General features: G+C 37.4%; 1 protein-coding gene across 2 annotated transcripts in view; it reads right to left on the bottom strand.

The window, feature by feature from the left end:
- VTA1 (vesicle trafficking 1) overlaps positions 1-27,340 on the bottom strand; it is a 72,572-nt gene that overhangs the window by 18,067 nt on the left and 27,165 nt on the right. For both annotated transcript variants that reach the window (XM_052645791.1, XM_052645792.1), the window contains exon 5: positions 2,395-2,503. In XM_052645791.1, the coding sequence (XP_052501751.1) occupies positions 2,395-2,503 (109 nt within the window). The remainder of the gene's footprint in view (positions 1-2,394; positions 2,504-27,340) is intronic.

The following is a 27,340-nucleotide window of genomic DNA, read 5'->3' as shown; positions in this document are numbered from 1 at the left end:
ACATTGGGAAAAAGAAAAGTCAGTTTTAAAGAAAAGGTTTTGGATACATATTCGATTTCATGACATCCTCTTTTAGACCCATAAGCCATTTCTAAGCAGACACTGTTAGATGTTGTGACATTAACACCTAATTATGACACCAGGCTACATTTTAAATTATTTAATAGGTTGAAAGCATATAGTGAAAATATTCTTTTTTATATTTTAAAGGATTATTAGTGTCCTATAGCTAACAATTTTCTACTATCCAGAAGCTCTATAAAATGGAGTGAAAATAATGAATAAAAACTATAAGCTCAATTTAAGCTAATTTTGGGAAATTAAAACAAAAATTATACAGTATATATTTAACAATCTACAATATATTATAGAAGACCTAAAATAACCATTTCAGAACAAATGAGACCATGATAATGATCAAAATGTAATACTTCCTACTTTCAAGAGAAAAGGTTAAAATGTTTAAGATGAGAGAAGTCTTTGATACTCAGAGTACCTGAAAAACAAAATTGATCATTAGGTATTTCAATGTGTCTGGAATGATACCTCTGAAATACTACTCAAAAGTATAATGATATGTTTAAAACAGCAAAGATATTTTCATTTTCAATGTGTATTTAAGAATTGAGACATAAATGTCTGAAATTATGAATATTAAATGTCTTTTTACATTTACTACATGTATGTGTAAGTACCTTACTTAAAATAACAGAAATGCCTCTGCTTCAGTTTGTAATCTAACGCGATTAGTAAAGGTGAAGAAAGGCTGGTTCCATCTTTGCTTTTAATTCTTAAGCAATCCATTCTCCCTGGGTTATTCAATATTTTACTTTAGCTTCACTTCTTCCTTTTAAACCGACAACTCCAAAATACCACTTTTAGCCTAGACCTTTCTTCTGAAATCTTGGGTGGAATATCTAATTGCCCTTGAACTTCTTCAAGGAGTAATCACATTAACATCTCACCGGAAACCAAACTGCTGGACCTTGATCTTGGATTTTCCAGCCTCCATAACTGTGAGAAAATAAATACCTTTTGTTCAAGCTGTCCAGTCTATGGTACTTTGCTGCAGCAGTCCTACCAGACTAAGCCAACGTGAGACAGAAGGAGGAAATAAAGCCGGTAAGGTAGGCTGGTGCCACATCATGGTGAGTCTTGCTTGTTAGGCTAAGGATCTCAGATCTTTTCTCTTGGACAACTGGAAATGACTAGTCGTTCTGTACATAGCAGTACTGACATATACCAACCTGACTATGGAAAGCATTAAAGCAGGGAGAAAAGCATGCAAAACATTCCAAAATATTAAATGAAAAAGTGAGATATAAAGTTGTGGCAATAACTTTAAAAAATCCAATTTCACTGTTGTGATGTAAGTAAGCCCAAAACTTAATCATACTTTAGAACAGTCCACTTTAAACAGTTAATAACAACTTAGTATTACAGTATTCACACTGTAGTGTTAGTGAAAAGAGCACAGGACTTAGAGTAACTCCAGTTCTGGTTCCCCTCTCTGCGGGTCTAATAATTAGGACAGCTAAAACCTGAAACCTCAGTTTCCTCTTCTGCAAACAAGAATAACATCAAGTGTCAAAGATTTCTAAGGGTGTGCTATATATAAAAGGCTATCTAAAGATAAACAAGTGTTCTTCAGAAATAGCAAAAATTCACTTGAAATGCTTTATGAAAGCCTGCATCTCTAGAAGAGCTGCAATAGTTTACATGTAGTAGCTACATGTACAACTATAGTGTTTCTTTTTTTAACTGAATGGTAATATAAAATTCTAAATAAACATCTTAAGTGAATGCGTAAATAAGCCAACCACCCAGATGCATCAATAGAACAGTGTGTATTTTACCAACTGTGTTAAGAAAGTGAGGATATATATTCCTATTTACTAGTAATTTATAAAAAATAATTTCTATAAAGATATACAAAATACTAAAAAAAGTCACTTCTTTTGCTTTCAGCAGAATCTGGGATGATAAAGACTATGGTGGAAATGAGAAATTCACTTAATATTTTTTACATACTCTATTACAAATTTTGTGAAAGTATTACCTACCCCTCTTTCCCCTCCAAAACTCACCTTATTAAAAAGTAAGTTTTCAGTTTTCTCTATGGTTTGGAAACATTTTATAGATTACGAAAGGACTGCCTGTCCCATGTAGCAATGAAATTTGATCAGATGCAGGAGAAAACCAAGCCATTCTGTTGTTGACACAAACAGATATTAGAGCAGTTTTGCCTTAATTTTTCACTTGTCCCTAAGTTTATAATTTTACACCTGATTTTGGACCTGATGAAGGAAATAAAATGGTTTCCAAAAATTCTGAATAATAATATATTGAACAGTTATGATTCCACTAAATCATTTTACTTATATAAATACATACCATTATCTTCTTCAATCCCAACAGGCCCTGCTTGAGGGGTCTCTCCATTCTTTAAACAATTATGAATATATGTTGCCTTCCACCTTGCATACTTTCTGTGTTTCACATTCTAAAAGAAATATTTTTATGTCAATGTTAGACTGCAGTAAAGAAGTCAAATAAAACTATACATTACAATGACCTATATCACACTTCTAGATAAAACCTATTTTTGCATGGTACAGCTCTGGAATATTCTGGCAATCTCCCCACCTCATCACTGGATTCTACCAACTGCCTAGGGCATGACAAACTTCATGAAAAGCCATCTTCCTCAAGACATGTAACTTTTTAAGGTTTCATGTTTCAGAAAAGGACTACAATGGAACTATGGGAGTGTCCCTCCAGTGAAACTTGCAACTCTTAATGCCTAGGAGAGAGGTCAAATGGAATTTAAAACTAAATATAAAAGAAAACAACAATTTTCACTGAAGAAAAACTGATCTGTACAAATCTACAAAAACAAAAACTAAGATGCTATAGTGGCCAAAGCAAACACATGAACAACTGACTGACAGCTAGGCAAACTTTACCTTTCAACTTGGGTTATTTAACAGCTTTAATTATCATTTACCTCAGTTCTAAAAAGGGGGAAATAATACATCATAGGGTAGCTAGAAAGAGAACTGGAAAATCGGTGGAAAAGCTGCTAGTTACCTCTTCTTTCTTAACACTTTTTCTATATTCATGGATCAGTGGTATTGCTATCACCTGGGAGCCTGTTAGAAATGCACTCTTCAAGTCCAACTGAGACCCACTGAACAAAAATCTGTACGCTAACAAGACACCCTCCCCATACCCCTCAGGTGATTTGTATGTACAGGAAAGCTGGAGAGGACACATGACTTTGTCATGTTGAAAACAACTGTAATTAGTCTGTTGTAAAGATCCATTAAGTCATCAATAACTACAAGTACTGCATACAGTCCAGATGCTCAGTTGAGTTTCTGTAATGTGAGATTCTTTACATACTGCTATAGGTAAGCGCGTCTCTGTAGCTAAAACGGTAAAGAATCTGCCTGCGATGCAGGAGACCCAGGTTCGATCCCCAGGTCAGCAAGATCCCCTGGAGAAGGGAATGGCAACCCACTCCAGTATTCTTGCCTGGAGAACTCCGTGGACAGAGGAGCCTGGCGGCTACAGTCTGCGGGGTCGCAAAGGGTTGAACATGACTGGGTGACTAACACTACACTACACTACAGACTAGTAGTATTTGTGTCTGTGTACTCGGTCGCTCAGTCAGAAGAGACTCTTTGTGATCCCGTGGCCTGTAGTGCGCCAGGCCCCTCTGTCCATGGGATTTCCCGGCAGGAATACTGAAGTGGGTTGGTATTTCCTACTATAGGGGATCTTCCTGGCCAGGGATCGAACCTGTCTGGCGTCTCCTGTATTGGCAGGCGAATTCTTTACCACTGTGCCACTTGGGAAGTCCTAGGTAAGTAGTATATAAAAACCTAAAAAAAGGTAACCCTCCAAATAACTGAATTTGCGTATTTAATTTTTCTTCTCTTAGTAATTCTCTCATATATTCAATTCTTTAAAAAGTTCCATACTTTGATTCTCATTTTCTTCCAGGTGCAATTATATTTTGCTCCACTTTCACAAAGAAGCTTTTCAGAAACATCCATATTTAAAGTCTTCAGTTCTTTATCATTCAATTCACTCCCCATAGTGAATTACTTAATTCACATTACTTAATTCTACATTACTTAATTTTAAGTAGTCAGTTCGACTGAGGAATTGTTCTTGCTAATGTCACCAAAAGCCTATTCCACACGCTAGTAAATCCAACCAACACTTTCAGGCACCATCTTACCAAACTTGTCAGCAGCATATTAAACATGAGACCATCCAAACATGAGACCATATTAAACATGAGACCTTTGTGAAACATTCTATTTTTGGTTTTTATGACACTATATTCTGGTTTCCCTAACATCTCTTCTGGCTGCTAATCCTTTATCTGATCTCCAAATAATCCTAAGTACCCTGTCCAAGCAGAGACTGTAATTTGGTGGGCTAAATCAATGCTGACTCATACAATTTTAAATATGAATTATATTTTCCACATAATTCAATACTAGAAAACGCACAGAAAATCCAAATTCTTAACTTCTTGTTTAAAAAAAGGAAGATCGAATAACATTAGGGCCATATTTATTTGGTACTAATTATCCTAGTAGAGTTTATTTGGTACTAATTATCCTCAGTTCAGTTCAGTCGCTCAGTCGTGTCCAAATTATCCCAGTAGAGTTTATTTGGTACTAATTATCCTAGTATACTGACTACCAAATATTTAAAATTGTATGAGTCAGTAAAGGCAACCCCTTTCAGATGATGCACATATGTTCAGATTTATCTATTCTCTCTATACCACCACCCCCTCCCCGACCTTCCTCTCTAGTTCACATACCCTTACCCTTGTCATTTATTATCTCACAGTGGGCCATCTTCATCCACTGCATTTCCTGCTGGATTTCTGCAGGCCTCAGGACTCCTGTCTTACAGCTTATTTTCTTACCTGTCCATATTTATTCTCACGGTTTTAAATACTACCTTTATCTTTGTTCCTTTGCTTCTGACAAATATCCAGTGACTACACCTGGATGTCTCATGTACAACTCAAATTAACTTGTCCCCAACTGTTCTCTTGACCCGCTCCCCCACCCCCAACTCTTTCCTCCACAGAATTTCATTCTCCCAAGTCAGAAGTCTTTGGGAATTAAGTTTTGCACCTTTCTCTTACCCTGTGTCTCTCTACTGACTCCCTCATCTAATTTATCAGGACCCCAGTTGATTATGCTTCTGATAACTATCTAGAACTGGTCTTATCTCCCCATTTTCTCTGTAACAGCCCCTTAATCTGTCTCCTTTCTTGTATTCTTGACTTATCCCCACTATACCTCTATCATTCAGTCTTCAGAGAAGAATGATCTTTCAAGATATAAATCAATTCATGTTAGTTTTTTTAATGGCTTCCAGTGTACTTAAAATACAAAACAAACTGTAACTCTAGCTATAGATCCTACTTTACTTGGTACTTGACTGTTCAATTTCCTCTAATGTTCTTATCTGTTCACTTGCCACCAACAAGCTACCCTTGCAGCTTTTCTGTTCCTAAACACATGGGTCCCACTCACTGTGTTCCCTCTGCCTTTGCCTCTTTTCTCACCTAGCTAACTCTTAAACTCATTCTTTACAGATCAGACTGAACATCATTTCCTCTGAAATGATTCCTCTGAAATCTCCTGATTTCCCCCAAATTTTCTCATATTTTAGAAAATATTATTTACCACAATTTAGTTGCATTTAATACGTATGCTTATGAAGCCCCCCACACCACAACAGGCATACTCTAAAATATAAGCTCTTCAAAGGTAGGGTCTATGTCTGTCTGTTGTTAATGATACATTTAAGCACTTGGTTTGGCGACTAGCATACAGTAGCTACCCAACAAGTATACGCATCTCAGACACATGATAGCTTAAATGATTAGGATGGGAGTTATTCTGTTTAATATACAGATTTATTATTTGTGGTGGCATAGTGGCTTCCCTGGTGGCTCAGACGGTAAAGCGTCTGCCTGCAATGCGGGAGACCTGGGTTCGATTCCTGGGTCGGGAAGATCCCCTGGAGAAGGAAATGGCAATCCACTCCAGTACTCTTGCCTGGAAAATCCCATGGACAGAGGAACCTGATAGGCTAAAGTCCATGGGGTCGACAAAGAGTCGGACACGACTGAGCGACTTCACTTTCACTTTCAGTGACTACTAGGTTTAGGATGTTCAGTTAAATTTATTATATACTTAGGTAGAACGATTTGAAATATTCAGTGTTTGACTATTTTTGGCATATAGAAACAGCACTATCATCTGGTTCAACTTTTTTCCCCCTCCACTCCCATTCTTTCAGAATATTCTCCAGGCAAGAGTACTGGAGTGGGTTGCCATTTCCTTCTCCAGGGGATCTTCCTGACCCAGGGATCAAACCTGGGTCTCCCACATTCCAGGTAGATGCTTTAACCTCTGAGCCACCAGGGAAGCCCTTCAGAATAAGCAATGTGTGTTAAATAAAACCCTGGGTTTCCTCATTAGTTTCACTGTTTCAAAATCCTAAACAATAGAGACTGAAGCTCTGCAAAGAGTGAATTCTTCCCACACTTACAAGTCTCTAGGTTTGCATGTTTACTTGAATTAAGTATCTGTAAAATAACATTATTTAAAAACTATTACTATTAACCTATACTCCAGCAAAAAAGTCAATATATTATTTCTATTCTTGTTATGGATACAGAATTAAAATATAAATGAGAATTACTATAAAAAATAGAGTAGTGAGGAAGTACTACAGATTTTCTTGGAGTAAGTAAAGCAAAGAGTTCCCTGAATGAAGGAAAAAAAATGGAATAAAGGATAACTGGTAAAGCAAAAAGTACTTCAGTTTGGTCTTGCAGAATGGATAAGATGTGAAAAAAAGGTAGAAAGCAATAAGACTATTCTATGGAGAAGTATGAGCAAGGTCAGAAACGCAGAAACATACAAGGTGGACAGGGAATGAGGGAGAAGAAATAAATTTTGCCATGGGTATAAGATATATATTAGAGACTACTGGAGGAAGTAAGCTAAATTCAAGATAAGATTAAAATCTTGGGCAAAAGTGTTTAGTCTATAGGTTATAAGTAGGGAAATCCACTAGACCATTCAGGTATGACCTAAATCAAATCCCTTACAGTTATACAGTGGAAGTGACAAAGAGATTCAAGCAATTAGATCTGATAGAGTGTCTGAAGAACTATGGACGGAGGTTCATGACACTGTAAAGGAGGAAGTGATCAAGACCATCCCCAAGAAAAACAAATGCAAAAAGGCAAAATGGTTGTCTGAGGAGGTCTTATAAATAGGTGAGGAAAGAAGAGAAGCTAAAAGAAAAGGAGAAAAGAAAAGATATACCCATTTGAATGCAGATTTCCAAAGAAGAGCAAGAAGAAATAAGAAAGGCTTCCTCAGTGATCAATGCAAAGAAATAGAGGAAAACAACAGAATGGGAAAGACTAGAGATGTCTTCAAGAAAATTAGGGATACCAAGGGAACATTTCAGTCAAAGATGGGCACAACAAAAGAAAGAAATGGTATGCACCTAACAGAAGCAGAAGGTATTAAGAAGAGGTGGCAAGAATACACAGAAGAACTGTACAAAAAAGATCTTCATGACCCAGATAACCAGGATGGGACTCACCTACAGCTAGCCATCTTGGAATGCGAAGTGAACTGTGCCTGAGGAAGCATCACTACGAACAAAGCTAGTGGATGTGATGGAATTCCAGCTGAGCTATTTCAAATCCTAAAAGATGATGCTGTGAAAGTATTGCACTCAATATGCCAGCAAATTTGGAAAACTCAGCAGTGGCCGTGGGACTGGAAAAGGTCAGCTTTCATTCCAGTCCCAAAGAAAGGCAATGCCAAAGAATGTTCAAACCACCATGCAATTACACTCATTTCACACACTAGCAAAGTGATGCTCAAAATTTTCCAAGCCAGGCTTCAAAAGTATGTGAACCGTGAACTTCCAGATGTTCAAGCTGCATTTAGTAAGGCAGAGGAACCAGAGATCAAACTGCTAACATCCGTTGGATGACAGAAAAAGCAAGAGACTACCAGAAAAACATCTACTTCTGCTTTATTGACTACGCCAAAGCCTCTGACTGTGTGGATCACAACAAACTGTAGAAAATTAGAGAGAAGGGAATATCAGACCACCTTACCTGCCTCGTGAGAAATCTGCATGCAGGTCAGGAAAGCAACAATTAGGACCAGACATGGAACAACAGACTGGTTCCAAATTGGGAAAGGAATACGTCAAGGCTGTATATTGTCACCCTGCTTATTTAACTTATATGCAGAATACATCATGCAAAATGCTGGGCTGGAAGAAACACAAGCTGGAATCAAGATTGCAGGGAGAAGTACCAATAATCTGATATGCAGGTAACTCCACCCTTACGGCAGAAGTCAAAGAAGAACTAAAGAGCCTCTTGATGAAAGTGAAAGAGGAGAGTGAAAAAGTTGGCTTAAAACTCAGCATTCAAAAAACATGGCATCTGGTCCCATCACTTCATGGCAATTAGATGGGGAAACAATGGAATCAGTGACAGACTTTATTTTGGGGGGCTCCAAACTCACTGCACATGGTGACTGCAGTCATGAAATTAAAAGATGCTTGCTCCTTGAAAGAAAAGCTATGATCAACCTAGACAGCATATTAAAATGCAGAGACATTACTTTGCCAACAAAGGTCCATCTAGTCAAGGCTATGGTTTTTCCAGTAGTCATGTATGGATGTGAGAGTTGAACTATAAAGAAAGCTGAGTGTCGAAGAACTGATGTTTTTGAACTGTGGTATTGGAGAAAACTCTTGAAAGTCCCTTGGACTGGAAGAAGATCCAAGCAGTCAATCCTCAAAGACATCAGTCCTAATTATTCATTGGAAGGACTGATGTTGAAGCTGAAACTCCAGTACTTTGGCCATCTGATGTGAAGAGTTGACTCATATGAAAAGACCCTGATGCTGGGAAAGATTGAAGGCAGGAGGAGAAGGGGATGACAGAGGATGAGGTGGCTGGATGGCATCACCGACTCAATGGACCTGAGTTTGAAAAAGCTCCAGGAGTCGGCGTGCTGCAGTCCATGGGGTCGCAAAGAGTCTGACACGACTGAGCTACTGAACTAACTAACTGTGGGTTATAAAGCGCTTTCACATATTGTCCCTTTAATTGGTCCTTACCATAACCATGAAATTTAAGCAGGTTATGTTTTACTCACACTAAGGCTCTGAGACATTAAAGCCTGACCCAATGTAAAATACAGATTAACCCAGCATTCAAGGCCTTCCACTTTATGGACATGGCTTAAGTCTCATTTCCTACCCTTACCCTCACTCCAATTGGGATTCTGTCTCATTTTCAGTCTTTCTCATTCTATTCTTCCTCTAATGAGAGAGGTTTCCTCTTATGTCAAAAGTCTCCTCTTCTCTTAGGCTCATATTCCCATATGACACCCTGTTCCCAGGAAGTCCACAGGTATCTGGCATTTACTCAAGTCATTTACCATGCTAAGTGCTAGAGGTAATGGGATGAACTGTTAGCCATGTGCTTTGGAGTCCAATGTGAAACTCAGGCAATAACTCCCATCATTAACTGTGACACCTGAATTATCTAAAGTCCATAATATTTCCTTCATGATTTTCTCTTATGAATCTACAATTCCATCATCATAGAAATGAGGAAGTGGCATTACAAACGTAAAATGACTCACCTAAGGCCACACTAGCAGTCAACTCAGCTATCCCATTTCAAGGTGCTCTGGTTAGCTACAATTAGCAAAATGCAATTTGCAATTTAGACAGGAATATATAAAATACAGGAAAATGGGCTTTTAAATAGTCAAAGGTCAGATACTTAATGTGTATTTATATGGGACATATTTTGGTAAATATAGAGAATCACTGTAAATGAATAAATTGCTTAGGAAAGTTGTTACTTTCTTTTGGAATCTTTTAAAAATGAGACATATTTTCTTTGGCTTGAAATAATTTAAAATTGTCTAAAGACTTAGTTAAGTAAGCCATATTGTAATGATTTTAGAAGGTTACTTCATTCCTAATTTCATAGTATGAACAGTATAGAGATATTTAAACCATCTTGGGTTCCTTCGTTAGTATATGAGATTTAAAAAATATTCACCTGAAATGGGTTAATTTTAATAAATACAGTAAAACAAATTCCTCCAAAGCAGATAAATAAATACAATAGTTTAATTTTTAATCCCCACTATTTCCAAGATGCCTCTAGAAACTGGTGGTTACAGTTTGAGCAGATTTTGGCAGTTGTAACGCAAAGCTAATTCACTTTCAATTGTTTTAAAATAAAGGATGCTAAATATAAAACAATATTTGAAGAGGATGATATTTCAAGATGTCAATATTTTTGAAATCTTTTAATTCCTTTTGGCTGATTACAGACATCCTTTCAGGGAAATAGGAATTACCGGAAAAAGAAAAAAAAAATTTTTTTTTCAACTTTTGTCCCTGGCCTTTAAGTACCTGTTTTGTGACTAGGTTGATGACTCGCTGACATCTGCAAATTTTGGCCAATGGAGTCAGCAGTGATTAAATAAGAATTTTCATTTATTTTTAAATTACTTGTACTTGCTATACTGAAGAATGATTGGTAGCAAACACCAATCATATGTTACAAGAGGGGTTCTCAAATCTGATGCATACAAAAATCATATTAGGGTATAATAAAAAATAAACTCCTGGTCTAAAACTATAGAAAATCTGATACCAATCATTCTCCATTAGGAAACCAAAAAGCCACTTTGAAAGAAAATGCTTTATATTATCTGTCTACAATTGTTCCTCTTGAAACCATCCTATGCATGTTTTATCTCCAGTATGCACTGGAATTGCTTTTGTCAACATTGAGGATTACTCCTCTCTTGCTAAATTCAAAGCTTAAATGTCATCTTACTTGTTCCCACCAGCATGGAAAGCGGAGTACTCCAACCTCTTTGCAATTCCTTTTACACTTGGTTTCCTGGTTATCAAGGTCTTTCGGTTTTCTTTGCCTTGCTAGGTGTTCCTTTTTAGTCCTTCGTGGATTTGATTCTTTCTCATCTTCAGGTGGGGAGTGGCACAGCATTCAGTTCTTGGACAAATTTTCAAAACTTTGATCTTGACTATCTCTTCCTGTCTAACGGCTTTAAATACCATGTGACAACTCTCAAATTCATATCCTCTGCTCAGACCTCTCTTCTGAACGTCAGGATCTATAATTCAGCTCAGCACTTCATTTGTATATTGGAGAGCTCAAAATACCCAAAGTTCAAAACTGATTTTACATCTTCCTCTACCAAATTTGTTCCTCCACAAGTCAATAAATGCCTTGTTACTGTTTAGGCCCAAAACTTTGAAGTTATTTTTAAGCCCCCGATTTCTCATATTCTACCAATGAATCTTTTAAATTCTGTCAGCTCTACATTCAAAATATATCTTGAGTCTAACCACTACTCATAATGTTTTCTATTGCAAATTCTGGCCTGAGCCACCACTGCCCTCACTTTATTAATAATATACTGATAGGTCTCCCTATTTTCACCTTTGTCCATTATAATGTAATAATACTTTAAACATAGCAGTCAAATTCAATCAATTATGTTTGAACTCCCTGCCCTACCACCCCAACCCCCCTCCATTCCTCTCACTCTCGATTCAGCTACATTGTCTTTCTTGTTATGTCTTGAACTTTAATGGGTAACTCTGCTGTTCACAAATCTTGGCACTTTTTCTTGTCTCTTCCTGGAACATCTGTATGATTTACCTCATTATCTTCTTCAGGGCTTCTTAGTAAGACCTTTCCCAAATACTTTATTTAAATTGAACTTCCTATCCCCACCATGAGAGACCTCCCATGGTGTTTATCATCTGACACACTATACATTTTATTTATTTGCTTAATGTCTATCCTTACCAGAGAAATGTGATTCCTATGATGTCAGGGATTTAATCCACTGCTGTATTACTAGTGCCTAGAATGGTGTCTGGAATACAGTAGAGATTAACAAATATTTGGTGAATGAATGAATGGAGAGCAGATTCTGGAATCCATGTTTTTTAAAAATCAAGTACCACAAATGATTCTGAAGCTGTTTGTCCTAGAATGGCATTTTGCTAATGAATACATGTGAACATTAAACTTGAGTGCACAGTTTGACTTGGGCTTCCAAGGAAAAGTCAGGGGATAGGGTGAAGGGTATCCCTGAAACTCCCTAAGTTATATGCAAAAAAAAGCAATACACGTATGGATGGAAGATAAGTCACAGTTTTCATAACATTTCCAAGTAGTTAGTGACATGAAAGAAAGTAAAAATCTCTTAACTTGGTGATATCATCACAGATAATACATTTGCACCCTTAGGCCCACAACTGTCCCAAGTATCAGTCAGTTCAGTCACTCAGTCATGTCCGACTCTTTGTGACCCCATGGACTGCAGCATGCCAGGCCTGCCTGTCCATAATCAGCTCCCAGAGTTTACCCAAACTCATGTCCATTGAGTCGGTGATGCCATCCAACCATCTCATCCTGTGTCATCCCCTTCTCCTCCTGCCTTCAATCTTTCCCAGCATCAGGGTTTTTTTCAAATGAGTCAGGTGGCCAAACTTTGGCCTGAGGTGGCCAAAGTATTGGAGTTTCAGTTTCAACATCAGTCCTTCCAATGAACACCCAGGACTGATCTCCTTTAGGATGGACTGGTTGGATCTCCTTGCAGTTGAAGGGACTCTCAAGGGTCTTCTCCAACACCACAGTTCAAAAGCCTCAATTCTTCGGCATTCAGCTTACTTTATAGCCCAATTCTCACATCCATACATGACCACTGGAAAAGCCATAGCTTTGACTAGACAGAACTTTGTTGGCAAAGTAATGTCTATTCTGTCTAGATCGGTCAGAACTTTCTTTCCAAGGAGTAAGTGTCTTTTAATTTCATGGCTACAGTCACCATATGCAGTGATTTTGGAGCCCCCCAAAATAAAGTCAGCCACTGTTTTCCAGTTTCCCCATCTATCTGCCATGAAGTGATGGGACCGGATGCCATGATCTCCCAAGCATATTATACACAAAAAATAAAGGCTATATATAACTCCCATTAACATTGGACATAGCACAATGAGAATCACTTTAAAAGTACATATTCAACAAATTTACTATCACAATGATTCAAATATTGAAGTTTATAATCACAAATTACACATTTCATAGATTTATTCAAAATTTTATGCCTTTATATTTTTCAAAGCAACTAGAATTTTACAAAAAAACAAAACAAAAATGAGAGTAAAACTGTAGCAAAAAATCTTAACTAAAATATACATTTAAATTTACTCTATTTTTATGATATGTGAAATGTATACTCCAATTAGCCAAAAGATATCCAAAGTCGGCTTTCCTGGTAGCTCTGCTGGTAAAGAATCCACCTGCAATACAGGAGATCCCGGTTCGATTCCTGGGTCAAGAATATCCCCTGGAGTAGGGATACGTTACTCATTCCAGTATTCTTGGGCTTCCCTGGTGGCTCAGCTGATAAAGAATCTGTTCACAATGAGGGAGAGCTGGGTTCGATCTCTGGGTTGGGAAGATCCCCTGGAGGAGGGCATGGCAACTCACTCCAGTATTCTTGCCTGGAGAATCCCCAGGGACAGAGGAATCTGCCTGCAATGAGGGAGACCTGGGTTCGATCCCTGGGTTGGGAAGATCCCTTGGGGAAGGGAAAGGCTACCCACACAAGTATTCTTTCTGCCCTGGAGACTTCCAAGGACTGTATAGACCACGGGGTCGCAAATAATCTGACATGACTTTCACTTTCACTTTTTACTTTCATCCAAAGAAGGTATGAGCATTAACCATATAAAACCTAGTCCACCAAGGCAAGAAAAGAAGCTAATATTATTTTTGGCGGGGGGGGGGGGGGGGGGGGGGGAAGAAAACACCTTTCTCTCTATATATATAGATATATATGTTTTTGGAAGTAATTTATTTTATATAATTTCATTAAGCTGGGAGAAAAGTTTTTAAGACTAGTATAGAATCTTTCACTCAGATCACCCAATTGTTTACATTTTATCAATCTACTTACATATGCCTGACTTCTTAGTATACAAAATATTAACTGCATTTTTATCAGTACTAGTTTAAGTCACTCTGTCCTCTTACCCTTTCATTAAGCATTTTCCAAGATGAAGGACAATCTCATAGACAACGGTTATTAAAATCAGGAAATCTAACACTTACACAAGAGTACTATTTGATACACAGTCCCAATAAATTTTATAAATGGCCCAATGATGTCCTTGGTAGTTCCTCCCTTGGGTCTATTTATAATAACTTAAAAAGCAAACATTATTTAGTTGTCAGGTCTCTTCAGCCTTTAATCTAGACAGCCTTTGTTATTAGTGTTTCTGGACATTGACATTTCAGTTTGGATTTGTCTGATGTTTCCTTATGATTAGGTTCAGGTTGTGAGATGTTTGTCTTTCTTATTTCAACTCATTAAGAGACACATAGTATTAGCTGGTCCCATTACTGGTTGTATTAAGTCTGACGACTTGGTTAAAGTGGTATCAGACAGGTTTCTTCATTGCTAGCTTAATATTTTTCCTTTTAAACTTAATAAATAATTTGAGGGGAGATATTTAGATACTAATGTAAATATCTCGCTCTTCACCAAATTTTCTACCCACTAGTTTTAAACCCCATGAATGATTTCTAACTTTATTGTTATTTCTCTACTTCTTACTTATTAGTCAGAACTCTACTGTAAGAAGCTTTCTCTATCCTTCCATTATTTATTTATTTCATTGTATCCTTCAGTAGGGAGCCATGAATTCTTTTCAATGGGTTACCTATTAATGCCATATTTTGATAGTCAAATTGTCCCTGATACAGACAGTAGGAACACTTTCAAGTTGGCTTCTGGATCTTTCTGATATGTGCTTGTGATTATGTGAACCACTTCTTTATTTTCTGGCAGAATAAGAAGGCCCAGCTTCATCTAGGACTTTCCCTGACCCAGCACAAGAAATTCAGTCCTGTGAGACCCGAAGGGTATTTAGAACCCAAACTAAGGCACTACAGGTGCTCACTGTTATTGATGCATCATTGCTTCTAGGTCCTTTCAGTACAGAGATATGGGTATTATGTTTTATGTGCATGTGTACACAAATCTACGTATACACACTGCATGTACATAAATACATGCATTTATTGTCTATACACATATTTATACATATATAACTATTTATATACATATATCTAGTTTGCCTTATTTGTATATTTAAAAGCATGAGTTAATATGGACATAGCCAGTTTGAACCCAACACTATAACACAATCTAGTCTTCTCCCATCCCCCAATGTACCTTCCTTTCCCAGAAGTAAGAAACCTGGCTCCCTCAATATATTTACTCAATTGCACAATTCTTGAATACAGAGTAAGCAGTTTTAGAATTGCTAACCAAATACCATCAAGAAAAACCAAACCTACTAATAATAGTTCAATATTCAGCATTTTTTTTGTATAGTAAAATTGATATACCTTGATATGTACAAATCTTAAGTGTATATAGTTTGCTGAGTTTTCCCAAAAAGATTCATAAGTGTAAAATGTATTCTTATCAAAATACAACATTTCTACTTTTCTAGAAAGTTCTTTTATATCCCTTTCCAGATCAACTTTCAACTTCCCCTTCAGTTCAGTTCAGTTCAGTTCAGTCGCTCAGTTGTGTCCGACTCTTTGCGACCCCATGAATCACAGCACGCCAGGCCTCCCTGTCCAACTTCCCCTTGCCACACACCAAAATACTAATTTTCTTCACTAGAATAAAATTATCTATTGTAATACTTTATATGAAGGGAATCATATAGTTTGTATTCTGTCTTTTTTTTTTTGCTCAGCATAACGTCTACAAAATTGAAGCATGTTTTAGGGTATATCAGTAGCACCTTTTTATACCTTAATAACAGCACAATTTATTTATCAGTTCCTCTGTTGGTGGACGTTTGGGCTGTCTCCAGCTTTGGGCTATTATGAATAAAGTTCCTATGAGCACTCTTGAACAAGTCTTTTCTGGACATGTTTTCATTTCTCTTGGATAAACACCGAGGAATGGCTGGATAAAAGGTAGGTGGATGTTTAACTTTATAAAAATCAGCCAGATCTTTTCCCAAAGTGGTTATTACATCTAACATTTTCACCAAGCAATGTATGAAAGCTCTTGTTTGCACTCTCTAGTCAATATTTGAGATGTGGCCAGTCTTTATTCATTTTAGTTAATCTGTTTTAAAATTATTTATCCACCAATGACTGAGAGGAGCATGTTAAAATCTCCAACTATAATTTGGATTTTTTATATATTTTCTTTATTTCTATCACCTTTTTTTTTCCCATAAAGTTTTAAAGTCTTACTAGATACATAGGCATTTATAACTGGTATCTTCTTAATGAACTATAACAACTGATGAACAAAATGTCCCATTTTACCTTTGGTAAAACACCTTAAAATTTACCTTATCTAACATAATATGACCACTTCCAATCTAACTTAGTATATTTACATTGATTATTATTTTATCATTTCATTTTCAAAATAAGGATGACTCTTATAAATAGTATAAAGTTAAGGCTTGCTCTTTTATAAATCTCTACTTTTAATTTGGAGTGTTATTTTATTTACGTTTATAGTATGTACTCATACACCTGTATGTAGGCTTAAAATTTGCCATTTGTTTTATATTAGTTCTATCTATTCCTGTTTCTCTCTATTCCCTTTCTCTGCTCTCTTCTGGGTTTACCAAATATATATATGTGTAGTTATACTAATTTTTAAACAGGCATATATTTATTTAAAGAAATGAACAAAAAATATATAGTTTTAAATGTATCAATATTATACACCATATCATTATACTTTACTCCTTCCTATAAATTCAAGTTGTCATCTGGAATCATTTTCTTTCATCCTGAAAAGCTTCCTTTCTGCTGTTCTTTAGTTCTTTATTGCAGAACATCTAGTCATGAATTAATTGATTTAAAAATGCCTTTTATTTTACCTTCATTATTTGAAAGTATTCAGTTCAGTTCAGTCGCTCAGTTGTGTCCGACTCTTTGCGACCCCATGAATCGCAACACGCCAGGCCTCCCTGTCCATCACCAACTCCCTGAGTTTACTCAAACTCATGTCCATCAAGTTGGTGATGCCATCCAGCCATCTCATCCTCTGTCATCCCCTTCTCCTCCTGCCCTCAATCCCTCCTAGAAACAGGGTCTTTTCCAATGAATCAACTCTTCGCATGAGGTGGCCAAAGTATTGGAGTTTCAGCTTCAGCATCAGTCCTTCCAATGAACACCCAGGACTGATCTCCTTTAGGATGGACTGGTTTGATCTCCTTGCAGTCCAAGGGACTCTCAAGAGTCTTCTCCAACACCACAGTTCCAAAGCATCAATTCTTCGGCACTCAGCTTTCTTCACAGGCCAACTCTCACATCCATACATGACCATTGGAAAAACCATAGCCTTAACTAGATGGACCTTTGTTGGCAAAGTAATGTCTCTGCTTTTGAATATGCTATCTGGGATGGTCATAACTTTCCTTCCAAGGAGTAAGCGACTTTGAATTTCATGGCTGCAGTCACCATCTGCAGGGATTTTGGAGCCCCCCAAAATAAAGTCTGACACTGTTTCCCCATCTATTTCCCATGAAGTGATGGGACCAGATGCCATGATCTTCGTTTCTGAATGTTGAGCTTTAAGCCAACTTTTTCACTCTCCTCTTTCAGTTTCATCAAGAGGCTTTTTAGTTCCTCTTTACTTTCTGCCATAATGGTGGTACATATCTGAGGTTATTGATATTTCTCCCGGCAATCTTGGTGGCTCAGACGGTAAAGTGTCTGTTTACAACGTGGGAGACTTGGGTTCGATCCCTGGGTTGGGAAGATCCCCTGGAGAAGGAAATGGCAATCCACTCCAGGACTATTGCCTGGAAAATCCCATGGACAGAGGAGCCTGGTAGGCTACAGTCCATGGGGTCGCAAAGAGTTGGACACGACTGAGTGACTTCACTTCACTTTAATCTTGATTCCAGCTTGTGCTTCTTCCAGCCCAGTGTTTCTCATGATGTACTCCACATATAAGTTAAATAAGCAGGGTGACAATATACAGCCTTGACATACTCCTTTTCCTATTTGGAGTATTACCTTCATTATTTGCTTTGCTCTACACAGAACTCTGAGTTGTCATGGTTTTTTGCTCATTTGTTTTTTCTTTCAGTACTTTCAGTTCAGTCACTCAGTCATGTCCGACTGTGATCCCACGGACTGCAGCATGCCTGGCTTCCCTGTCCATCACCAACTCCTGGAGCTTACTCAAACTCATGTCCATTGAGTTGGTGATGCCATCCAACCATCTCATCCTCTGTTGTCCCCTTCTCCTCCTGCCTTCAATCTTTCCCAGCATCAAGGTCTTTTCCATTGAGTTAGTTCTTTGCATCAGGTGGCCAAAGTATATTTAGTACTTTAAATATGCCAATTTCATTATCTTCTTGCCAGAATGTTTAAAAGAAAAAGAGAAATCAACCATCTTTCAAAGCACTGTTACCTTGTGTGTAATCCGTTATTTCCCAAGACTGCTCCTTCAAGATTTCTTTCAAATTCCATCACTGATATTTACAGGTTGGACCATGATGCTCTTGGGTATGGTTTCTTTGTGTTTATTTTAGTAGAGATTCACTGAGCTTCTTGGATCCATAAGTATTTTTTTCACCCAGTTTAGAAAGTCTATGGCCATTATTTCTTCAACACTTTCTTTCTAGTCTGTTTTGTAATTCCAACTGTATATGTTGGACATCCAAATATAAAGTAATAATACATAATGCTTATTTCTGAATAAATATACCTTAATATATAAGATTGAGTAGATAAGGATATCCTTTCTAAATACAGGACACTAGAAGATTATCCACCAACTAAGAAAAGAAAAAACTAATGTTTGTTGAGCATTTACTATATGCTAGGTACTTTGTTAAAGGCTTTACATGAATTTTCTCATTTAAAATCCAGGACAACTTCATGAAGCTGGCTTTATACTTTTCTTCCTCTTATAGATGTGGGAACAGGTTTACCTAACTCAAATAAATTACCCAAAGTCACTCAGTTACAAAATGGCATATGGAATTTTGAGGTCAATGCCTGCAGTACTCTTAACCACATTATACTAATACTGCATGCAAAACTACTCCATTCACTTAAGAGTTAATTGAAGAACAGTGGCTTGTATCTGCCACTGTTCTTGGCAATTATTATGCAGAGGTGAATAAAAGAGAAATTTCTACTCTAGCAAGAGAGACAATACTACCCTCATAGATCTATTTATTATTATAATTACTAAGAATGAGACTTTCAGTATATAGTGAGAGCATGAAAACGTAAGGTATGGTATATGTACAAAACACATGATTTGGGGACTTCCCTGGTGGTCCAGTGATTAAGAATCTGCCTGTTAATGCAGGGGACACAGGTTTGATCCTTGGCCTGGGAAGATCCATATTAGTTCATTGTCAGTTCAGTTGCTCCGTCATGTCCAATTCTTTGAGACCCCATGGTCTGCAGCACGCTAGGCCTCTCTGTCCATTACCAACTCCAGTAGTTTACTCAAACTCATGTCCACTGAGTCAGTTATACCATCCAACCATCTCATCCCCTGTGGTCCCCTTCTCTTCCTGCCTTCAATCTTTCCCAGCATCAGGGTTTTTTCAAATGAGTCAGTTCTTCGCATTAGGTAGCCAAAGTATTGGAACTTCAGCTTCAGCATCAGTCCTTCTAATGAACACTCAGGACTGATCTCCTTTAGGATGGACTGGTTGGATCTCCTTGCAGTTGAAGGGACTCTCAAGAGTCTTCTCCAACACCACAGTTCAAAAGCATCAGTTCTTCAGCACTCAGCTTTCTTTAGAGTCCAACTCTCAGATCCATACATGACTACCGGAAGAATCATAGTTTTGACTAGACGGACCTTTGTTGGCAAAGGGACGTCTCTGCTTTTTAATATTCTGTCTAGGCTGGTCATAACTTTTCCTCCGAGGAGTAAGTGTCTTTTAATTTCATGGCTGCAGTCACCATCTGCAGTGATTTTGGAGCCCAAAAAATAAAGTCTGTCATGTGCCACAAAGATCTGTTATATGAAGATCTATATGCCACAGGTCAACTAAGCCCGTGTACCACAACTACTGAGTCCAAGCACCTAGAGCCCATGCTATGCAACAAGACAAGAAGGCTCTGCCATGAGAAGCCCAGCATGGCAATGAAGAGTAACCCTACCTCTCCCCAAATAGAGAAAGCCTGCATGCAGCAATGAAGACCCAACATAGCCAATAAAAACAAAAAAAGAAAAACTCATGATTTTGTAAGGAGATGCATTTCTCCTGATCTACCATGGTTTTCCAGGCTAGCAATAAGATTTTACTTAATTCCAAACTTTCCAGTGCAAATGAATACCTTAAACAGACCATCTCCTTTGAAGCCAGCTATTCATGTACATGATCATTCCAGTTATGTTGCAGCTCTGTTTTTTAAGTAGGGAGAGTTCCAGATTAAAATATAAACAGGATTCTCTAGGAGCTCCAATAGAGGAAATGTAGATTAGCGCCAATCAAAATATGGTCTGAGAACCAGAGCTGGCTCGCAAACTGTTTACCGGTTTTGTGACATGATAGTATAGAAATTGAGAGCATTTAGCAGACAAAACAAATCTGGCTTGTATTTTATATGTCTTCTTTAAGTGCTATTTTTCTAGATAATCATAACTTGTATTTTACAAAACAATCAGTCTGCAACAGAATGGTTATTAAGAGGGAAACAAAAAAAGAGGCTGGACTTTATCACAGAGAGTTTGTGAATACTGTACTGGGGCATAGCATCTGGGCATAACGAACTTATATATTCTGAGTCTGTTTTCTAACTGTAATTCAGGGTTGTGAAAGTGAAAAAAGCGTCTAAGTACAGTGCCAGATCAACGGTAGGAGTATATCCCTTTACTGTATTTTGCTCTTATTACACCATATATCATCATAATCAGTTATTCTGCTTCTCTTTCCAAGTTGGAACACAAACCCCATGAGGGCAGGAAAACATACCATTTGATTCCCTCAAATTAGCAGAAACTCAACAGATAAAGGCAAAATGGTATCTGCTCCTCAAACATTGCTAGAAGTGAAATAAACCTAAAATACAATAAAAGGAAGTTTATCAACATTGGCCATAAGTAGTTAACACAAGATGTTCCAGTAGGAATATAACCTGTTTATGGTTTGAACATTTCTTGCTTCAAAAGAGAAAAGTAAAAAATTTAACATATACTCTGGTGACTCTACACCTAAAACTGGGACACTGATTCCAAGACAGCTATAGGAATGGTAGAAGTTTACATGACTATAAATTTAATCAAATTCTGAGATGGAATTATATAAAACACAGTTAAAAGAGTTAAATGAAAGTTGCTCAGTCATGTCTGACTCTTTGGGACTCCATGGACTATACAGTTCATGGAATTCTCCAGGCCAGAATACTGGAGTGGGTAGCCTTTCCCTTTTCCAGGGGATCTTCCTGACTCTGTAATTGAACCTGGGTCTACCAAACAGATAGCAGAGTTCAGAAACAGAATAGCAACAGATAAACCATTTTATTTTTTTAAAGCTAAAGACTAAAGAAAATGTAGACTTTTAAAATTTTGGGCAACTATGAATATTGACATGAAATTAAAAGGAAAAAAAGTCAGAAAATAGACCAAGAAAAATTATATCTGTTGCATTTTATAAGAACTATGAAAGAAGTTCTGTGTAAACAAGTCTGAACCTTATCTTCATCTATAGATAGAAAAATGAAAAGCGAAACTATAGCAACTTTTGAAATAGCTATAGCTAAACAGCCACTGAATAGCTACTGTTTGCACTCTGAGATTTTAATCAATGTGCAAATTTATAGTTACTGCCAAAAAAGATGTAAGAGTAGAATGAGAAAAAGTCCCTCCTTTGAGGATGTGCAGTATCATTTATTCCAAAATACAATATATAAACCTTAAGTTAATGCACTTATAGTTTAACAATCATATAATCTCAATCATGGAAAATTTGAGAGAATGGAAAAATGCACATAAGGACTAGAATAATGTAGCTAAGACTTGTAGAGAAGGCAAGACCTAGACAAAGCAGGCTAAAAAAAAACCTAGTTTACAACAGTGAAAGCAGAGATGGCGGTAAGCAGATTGGTCTGACAAACGTAAAAAGGGACTGGTAAGAAGTACCAAGAAGGAGCCTGGACTTGCAATACCAGGAAAGGAGAAGTCTCTTTTAGGTTCTTCACTAAAACAATGATTGGGGAGAGCATGGAAAAAGAGCCTAAAATAGGAAAATTCATTAGGTTATCTGTAGTAACATAGCTTGTGAACGACTGACCTTTAAAAAAAAGGCTGAAATGTTAAATAAATTTAATTAGAAGACTTCACATCTTTATGTACAAATGCCATACAGATGCCCCAGATGTTCACCCTATTATCTCCTATACTGATAACCCCCACAATGCCATGTCAGATTTCTTCTCCTTTTTTATTACTAGAGATTAGTTTTTTGCTGTCATCATTTCTGGTGGCTTTACTTTTCATTATCATTTATACAACTTATATGGGTAATTTCTCATCCCTCCTTTTGGAGCTTTTAATCAAAAACGATATTTGCTTCTCTCCTCTCCCTTTTTGTTTCCTTTCTCATCTTTGTTTTTTATTTGCCCTCTCCCGTCTCTTGTTGTATGCTCGGCACATATAATCATAGATTTGGATAGCTGCAAAGGACCTCAGAGATCTGCTCAACCATGCTTCCCATTTTATTTACAGAGGAAAAACCAATTCCAGAGAGGTAAAATGACCTCTTAGTTGGGAGTTCAGTACGGCTTGGCTCTGACAACTACCTTTCTGTTCTTTCAAAAATTTTCAGAGTTGATAGGAAAAAAAAAATACTATTTTTTAAACTTTAGAAAATATAAAATGTTTAAAGATAGCATAAATCATTATCTTGATTATAAAGATGACAAAATTATAAGATTTTTTTGTTATTGTAGGCTTTAATGTTTCTCAACTAGCATTCTTTGAGAAGCAAGAGAAACAAGTCTTTTTGAAGAGTTTCAGTTTTATCAAAAAACTATGGGATACTATGCAGTTAATAACTACTACATTTCCTTTATAAATGAACAAATAAAATATATCAAGTCCTGAAATCAATCTACCTACAGGAGTATATATTAAGAAAAAAAAAACCTGCCTACCTGAAATCCTTAAACTCATTCTTTCCCCGTCTGTTTCCTGTCTTTGTCTCTGCTAGTGTTTTTAAAGTACAGAATGAACTGAAGTGAAAGTTGAAAGAAGGGAATGAGTTGCAACTGTTATAAGTAACCAGTTATATACCCAGTTTTTAAAACATCTCATGGGATTAACAGTTATTCTGAAATAAGAAATGTTCCAATAGTTTGCATCTTGATTTGGGCATTGAGTGCTTAAATCATAAGTTAATAAATACAAGGCTTAGATTTCCTCAGACAACAGTGAGAACCTACAACAGAGAGTTAATGCCGATGATCACCTTATTTATCTGTTTTGGTAGCAGCTGCTAAAGTGGAGCACTGTTTAAAACTGTTTAACACTTAAAATAATTGTTTAGAAAAAAGCTATTACCTCAGTGATAATGATGGAGATGCCATTTCTAGAAATGGAAAATGATGGAACAAAACAACATTACAAGTAAGAGAAAGTAGAATTTGAAACTAGGGTGATCAAACCAGTTGGCTGGGGGATTATGTTACTGATGCATGGACAATCTTGCCAGTATTTTACTTTCCTTGTCAGCTGCCTTTATTTAGTCAATCTTCAATCATGGCCAAAAACCCATTCACTAGTCATGCAAGGATAAGATCGCTGTGTAATAATGGATATGAGAAATGTCAGTACTGTATGCCAAAGAAATTTTTGATATATACAACTTTCACTGGATATACAAATTTTGCATGCTGTAACAAACATATGTAAGGCAGTGAAAACTACCTACTCATACTGACACATTAATTGTGTGTACATTCCTTTTCTAATTTAAAATGCAGGATTTACATGAAGACCCAAAGAATAAATCTCAGCCCAATAAAATAACTTCAGGGACTTCCTTTCCACGCCGTCCCTACAATGCCTAATTTTCTCTATACTACTTCAGACCACTTCTGATTTCTTGATCCTTTAACCACCAAAACAGATGCTGATTTCCTACTTTAGTGCATATGCAAGGCAAAAAAATTAGGTAGCAGGTTAGGTGATGAGATAGGGAAAGAAAATAGTATAAACACTTTGGGAAAATGTCGCTTTCATGCTTATACTACATACATTCTTTAGTATCCTCAGTATCTAAACAAATCTCCCCCGACTCCTCTTGAAGTCCGACTGTTTGTCCTATTAGGTAGTCCTGGCTTTAGCTGCTACTGCTGCTGCTGCTAAGTCACTTCAGTCACGTCCAACTCTGTGCGACCCCATAGAGGGCAGCCCACCAGGCTCCCCCGTCTCTGGGATTTTCCAGGCAAGAACACTGGAGTGGGTTGCCATTTCCTTCTCCAATGGATGAAAGTGAAAAGTGAAAGTGACGTTGCTCAGTCGTGTCCGATTCTTCGCAACTCCATGGACTGCAGCCTACCAGGCTCCTCCACCCATGGGATTTTCCAGGCAAGAGTACTGGAGTGGGTTGCCACTGCCTTCTCTGGCTTTAGCTACTATGTTCAAATAACTAAGGAAGCAGTTCCTTGTTAAGGGTTCTACAGTTTAGCTGCTCAGTCATATCTGACTCTGTGACCCCATGGACTGCAATACACTAGGCTTCCCTGTCCATCACCAACTCCTAGAGCTTTTCCAAATTCATGTCTATTGAGTCAGTGATGTGATCCAACCATCTCATCCTCTTTTGTCCCCTTTTCCTCTTGCCTTCAATCATTCCCAGCATCAGGGTCTTTTCAAGTAAGTCAGTTCTTCACATCAGGTGGCCAAAGAATTGGAGTTTCAGCTTCAGTATCAGTCCTTCCAAAGAATATTCAGGACTGATTTCCTTTAGGATGGACTGGTTGGATCTCCTTGCTGTCTAAGGTACTCTTAAGAGTCTTCTCCAAAATCACAGTTCAAAAGCATCAGTTCTTCGGTGCTCAGCTTTCTTTAGAGTTCAACTCTCACACTGATACATGACTACTGGAAAAACCATAGCTTTGACTAGATGGATCTTTGTTGGCAAAGTAATGTCTCTGCTTTTTAAATATGCTGTCTAGGTTGGTTGTAACTTTTCTTCCAAGAAGGAAGTGTCTTTTAATTTCACGGCTGCAGTCACCATCTGCAGTGATTTTGGAGCCCCCTCCAAAAAAAGTCTGTTACTGTTTTCATTGTTTCTCCATCTATTTGCCATGAAGTGATGGGACTGATGCCATGATCTTAGTTTCCTAAATGTTGAGTTTTAAGCCAACTTTTTCACTCTCCTCTTTCACTTTCATCAAGACGCTCTTTAGTTTTTCTTCACTTTCTGCCCTTAGGGTCGTGTCATCTGCGTATCTGAGGTTATTGATATTTCTCCCAGCAATCTTGATTCCAGCTTATGCTTCATCCAGCCCAGCATTTCTCATGATGTACTCTGCATAAAAGCTAAATAAGCAGGGTGACAATATACACCCTTGATGTACTTTTTCCTGATTTGGAACCAGTTTGTTGTTTCTGGTTCTAACTGTTTCTGGTTTGTTTGTTGTCTGGTTCTAACTGTTGCTTCTTGACCTTCATACAGATTTTTCAGGAGGCAGGTAAGGTGGTCTGGTATTCCCTTCTCTTCAAAAATTTCCACAGTTTGTTGTGATCCACACAGTCAAAGGCTTTGGCATAGTCAATAAAGCAGAAGTAGATGTTTTTCTGAAACTCCCTTGCTTTTTCGATGATCCAGCGGATGTTGGCAATTTGATCTCTCATCCTCTGCCTTTTCTAAATCCAGCCTGAACATCTGAAAGTTCATGGTTCATGTCCTTTTGAAGCCTGGCATGGAGAATTTTGAGCATTACCTTGCTAGCGTGTGAAATGAGTGAAGCATTCTCTGGCATTGCCTTTCTTTGGGATTGGAATGAAAACTGACCTTTTCCAGTCCTGCGGCCACTGCCGAGTTTTCCAAATTTGCTGGCATATTGACTGCAGCACTTTCACAGCATCATCTTTTAGGCTTTGAAAGAGCTCAACCATAATTCCATCACTTTCACTAGCTTTGTTCGTCGTGAGCTTTCTAAGGCCCACTTGACCTTGCATTCCAGGATGTCTGGCTCTAGTACCTAAATGTAAACTTAGATTCTTTTTTCTTTTGAAATACAGATGAATTACATGCTAAATAGAGATATTTATATGTCCAACAATTAAAACAAAAACAAAACAAAATCTCCATTAGTCACTTAAGATTTGTGAACATTTTGTTCTCTTTCCTGTATCTGTCACTTTACCTGTTGTCTGGGTTCCCCACTGTTGGCAGTTATAACTTCATGGAACTGTGTGCATGCTTCTGAGATATGTGAGCAAAAGCAGTTCATCCAAGTAAGAAGTAGGAGACGCCTCTCAGAAGGAAGAGACACTCAGAACGATATGGCAAACTGATCTGCTACTTTGCCTCATTATGACGTTCTCTTCTGACATCTGACATTTCCATCCTCTTCTCTAATTGTGTTTCTTTATTCACTTCTTCCTCTAGCCTTTTACATGCAGGTGTTTATCAGGATGTTTATCTAACCATATTCTCTTTTAAAACTATCTTCTTAACTTGAGAGTTTGTCTACTCTCCTAACTCGAATTTTCACCTCTCTTTTGCATATTTCTCGTCTTTTGACTTCCAAGAGTCTTGTGGCAATTTATTTTTGGTTGATATACCTGCATTTAAAATTTTAAATCTAAGTTTAAACATATTATTATTCCTCAGGTCAAAGACAATCCACTTTGTATGAGGTTCCACAGTAATCATTAGCTAGTTCTTTTGCTCAAAGTATAGCTCTTTATTCAAAAAAGTCCCCTTACTGAAGATGCCAGTCTTTTTATCATCTGTCTAATCTGATTTTATTTTTTTGGGCTCCAGAATCACTGCAGATGGTGACTGCAGCCATGAAATGAAAAGATGCTTACTCCTTGGAAGAAAAGTTATGACCAACCTAGAGAGCATATTCAAAAGCAGAAACATTACTTTGCCAACAAAGGTCCGTCTAGTCAAGGCTATGGTTTTTCCT

Source organism: Budorcas taxicolor, chromosome 9 (assembly GCF_023091745.1).
Source record: "Budorcas taxicolor isolate Tak-1 chromosome 9, Takin1.1, whole genome shotgun sequence".
NCBI classification, from domain to species: domain Eukaryota; kingdom Metazoa; phylum Chordata; class Mammalia; order Artiodactyla; family Bovidae; genus Budorcas; species Budorcas taxicolor.
Note: the sequence above shows the minus strand (reverse complement) of the source record. Positions and strands in the feature narration are given on the sequence as shown.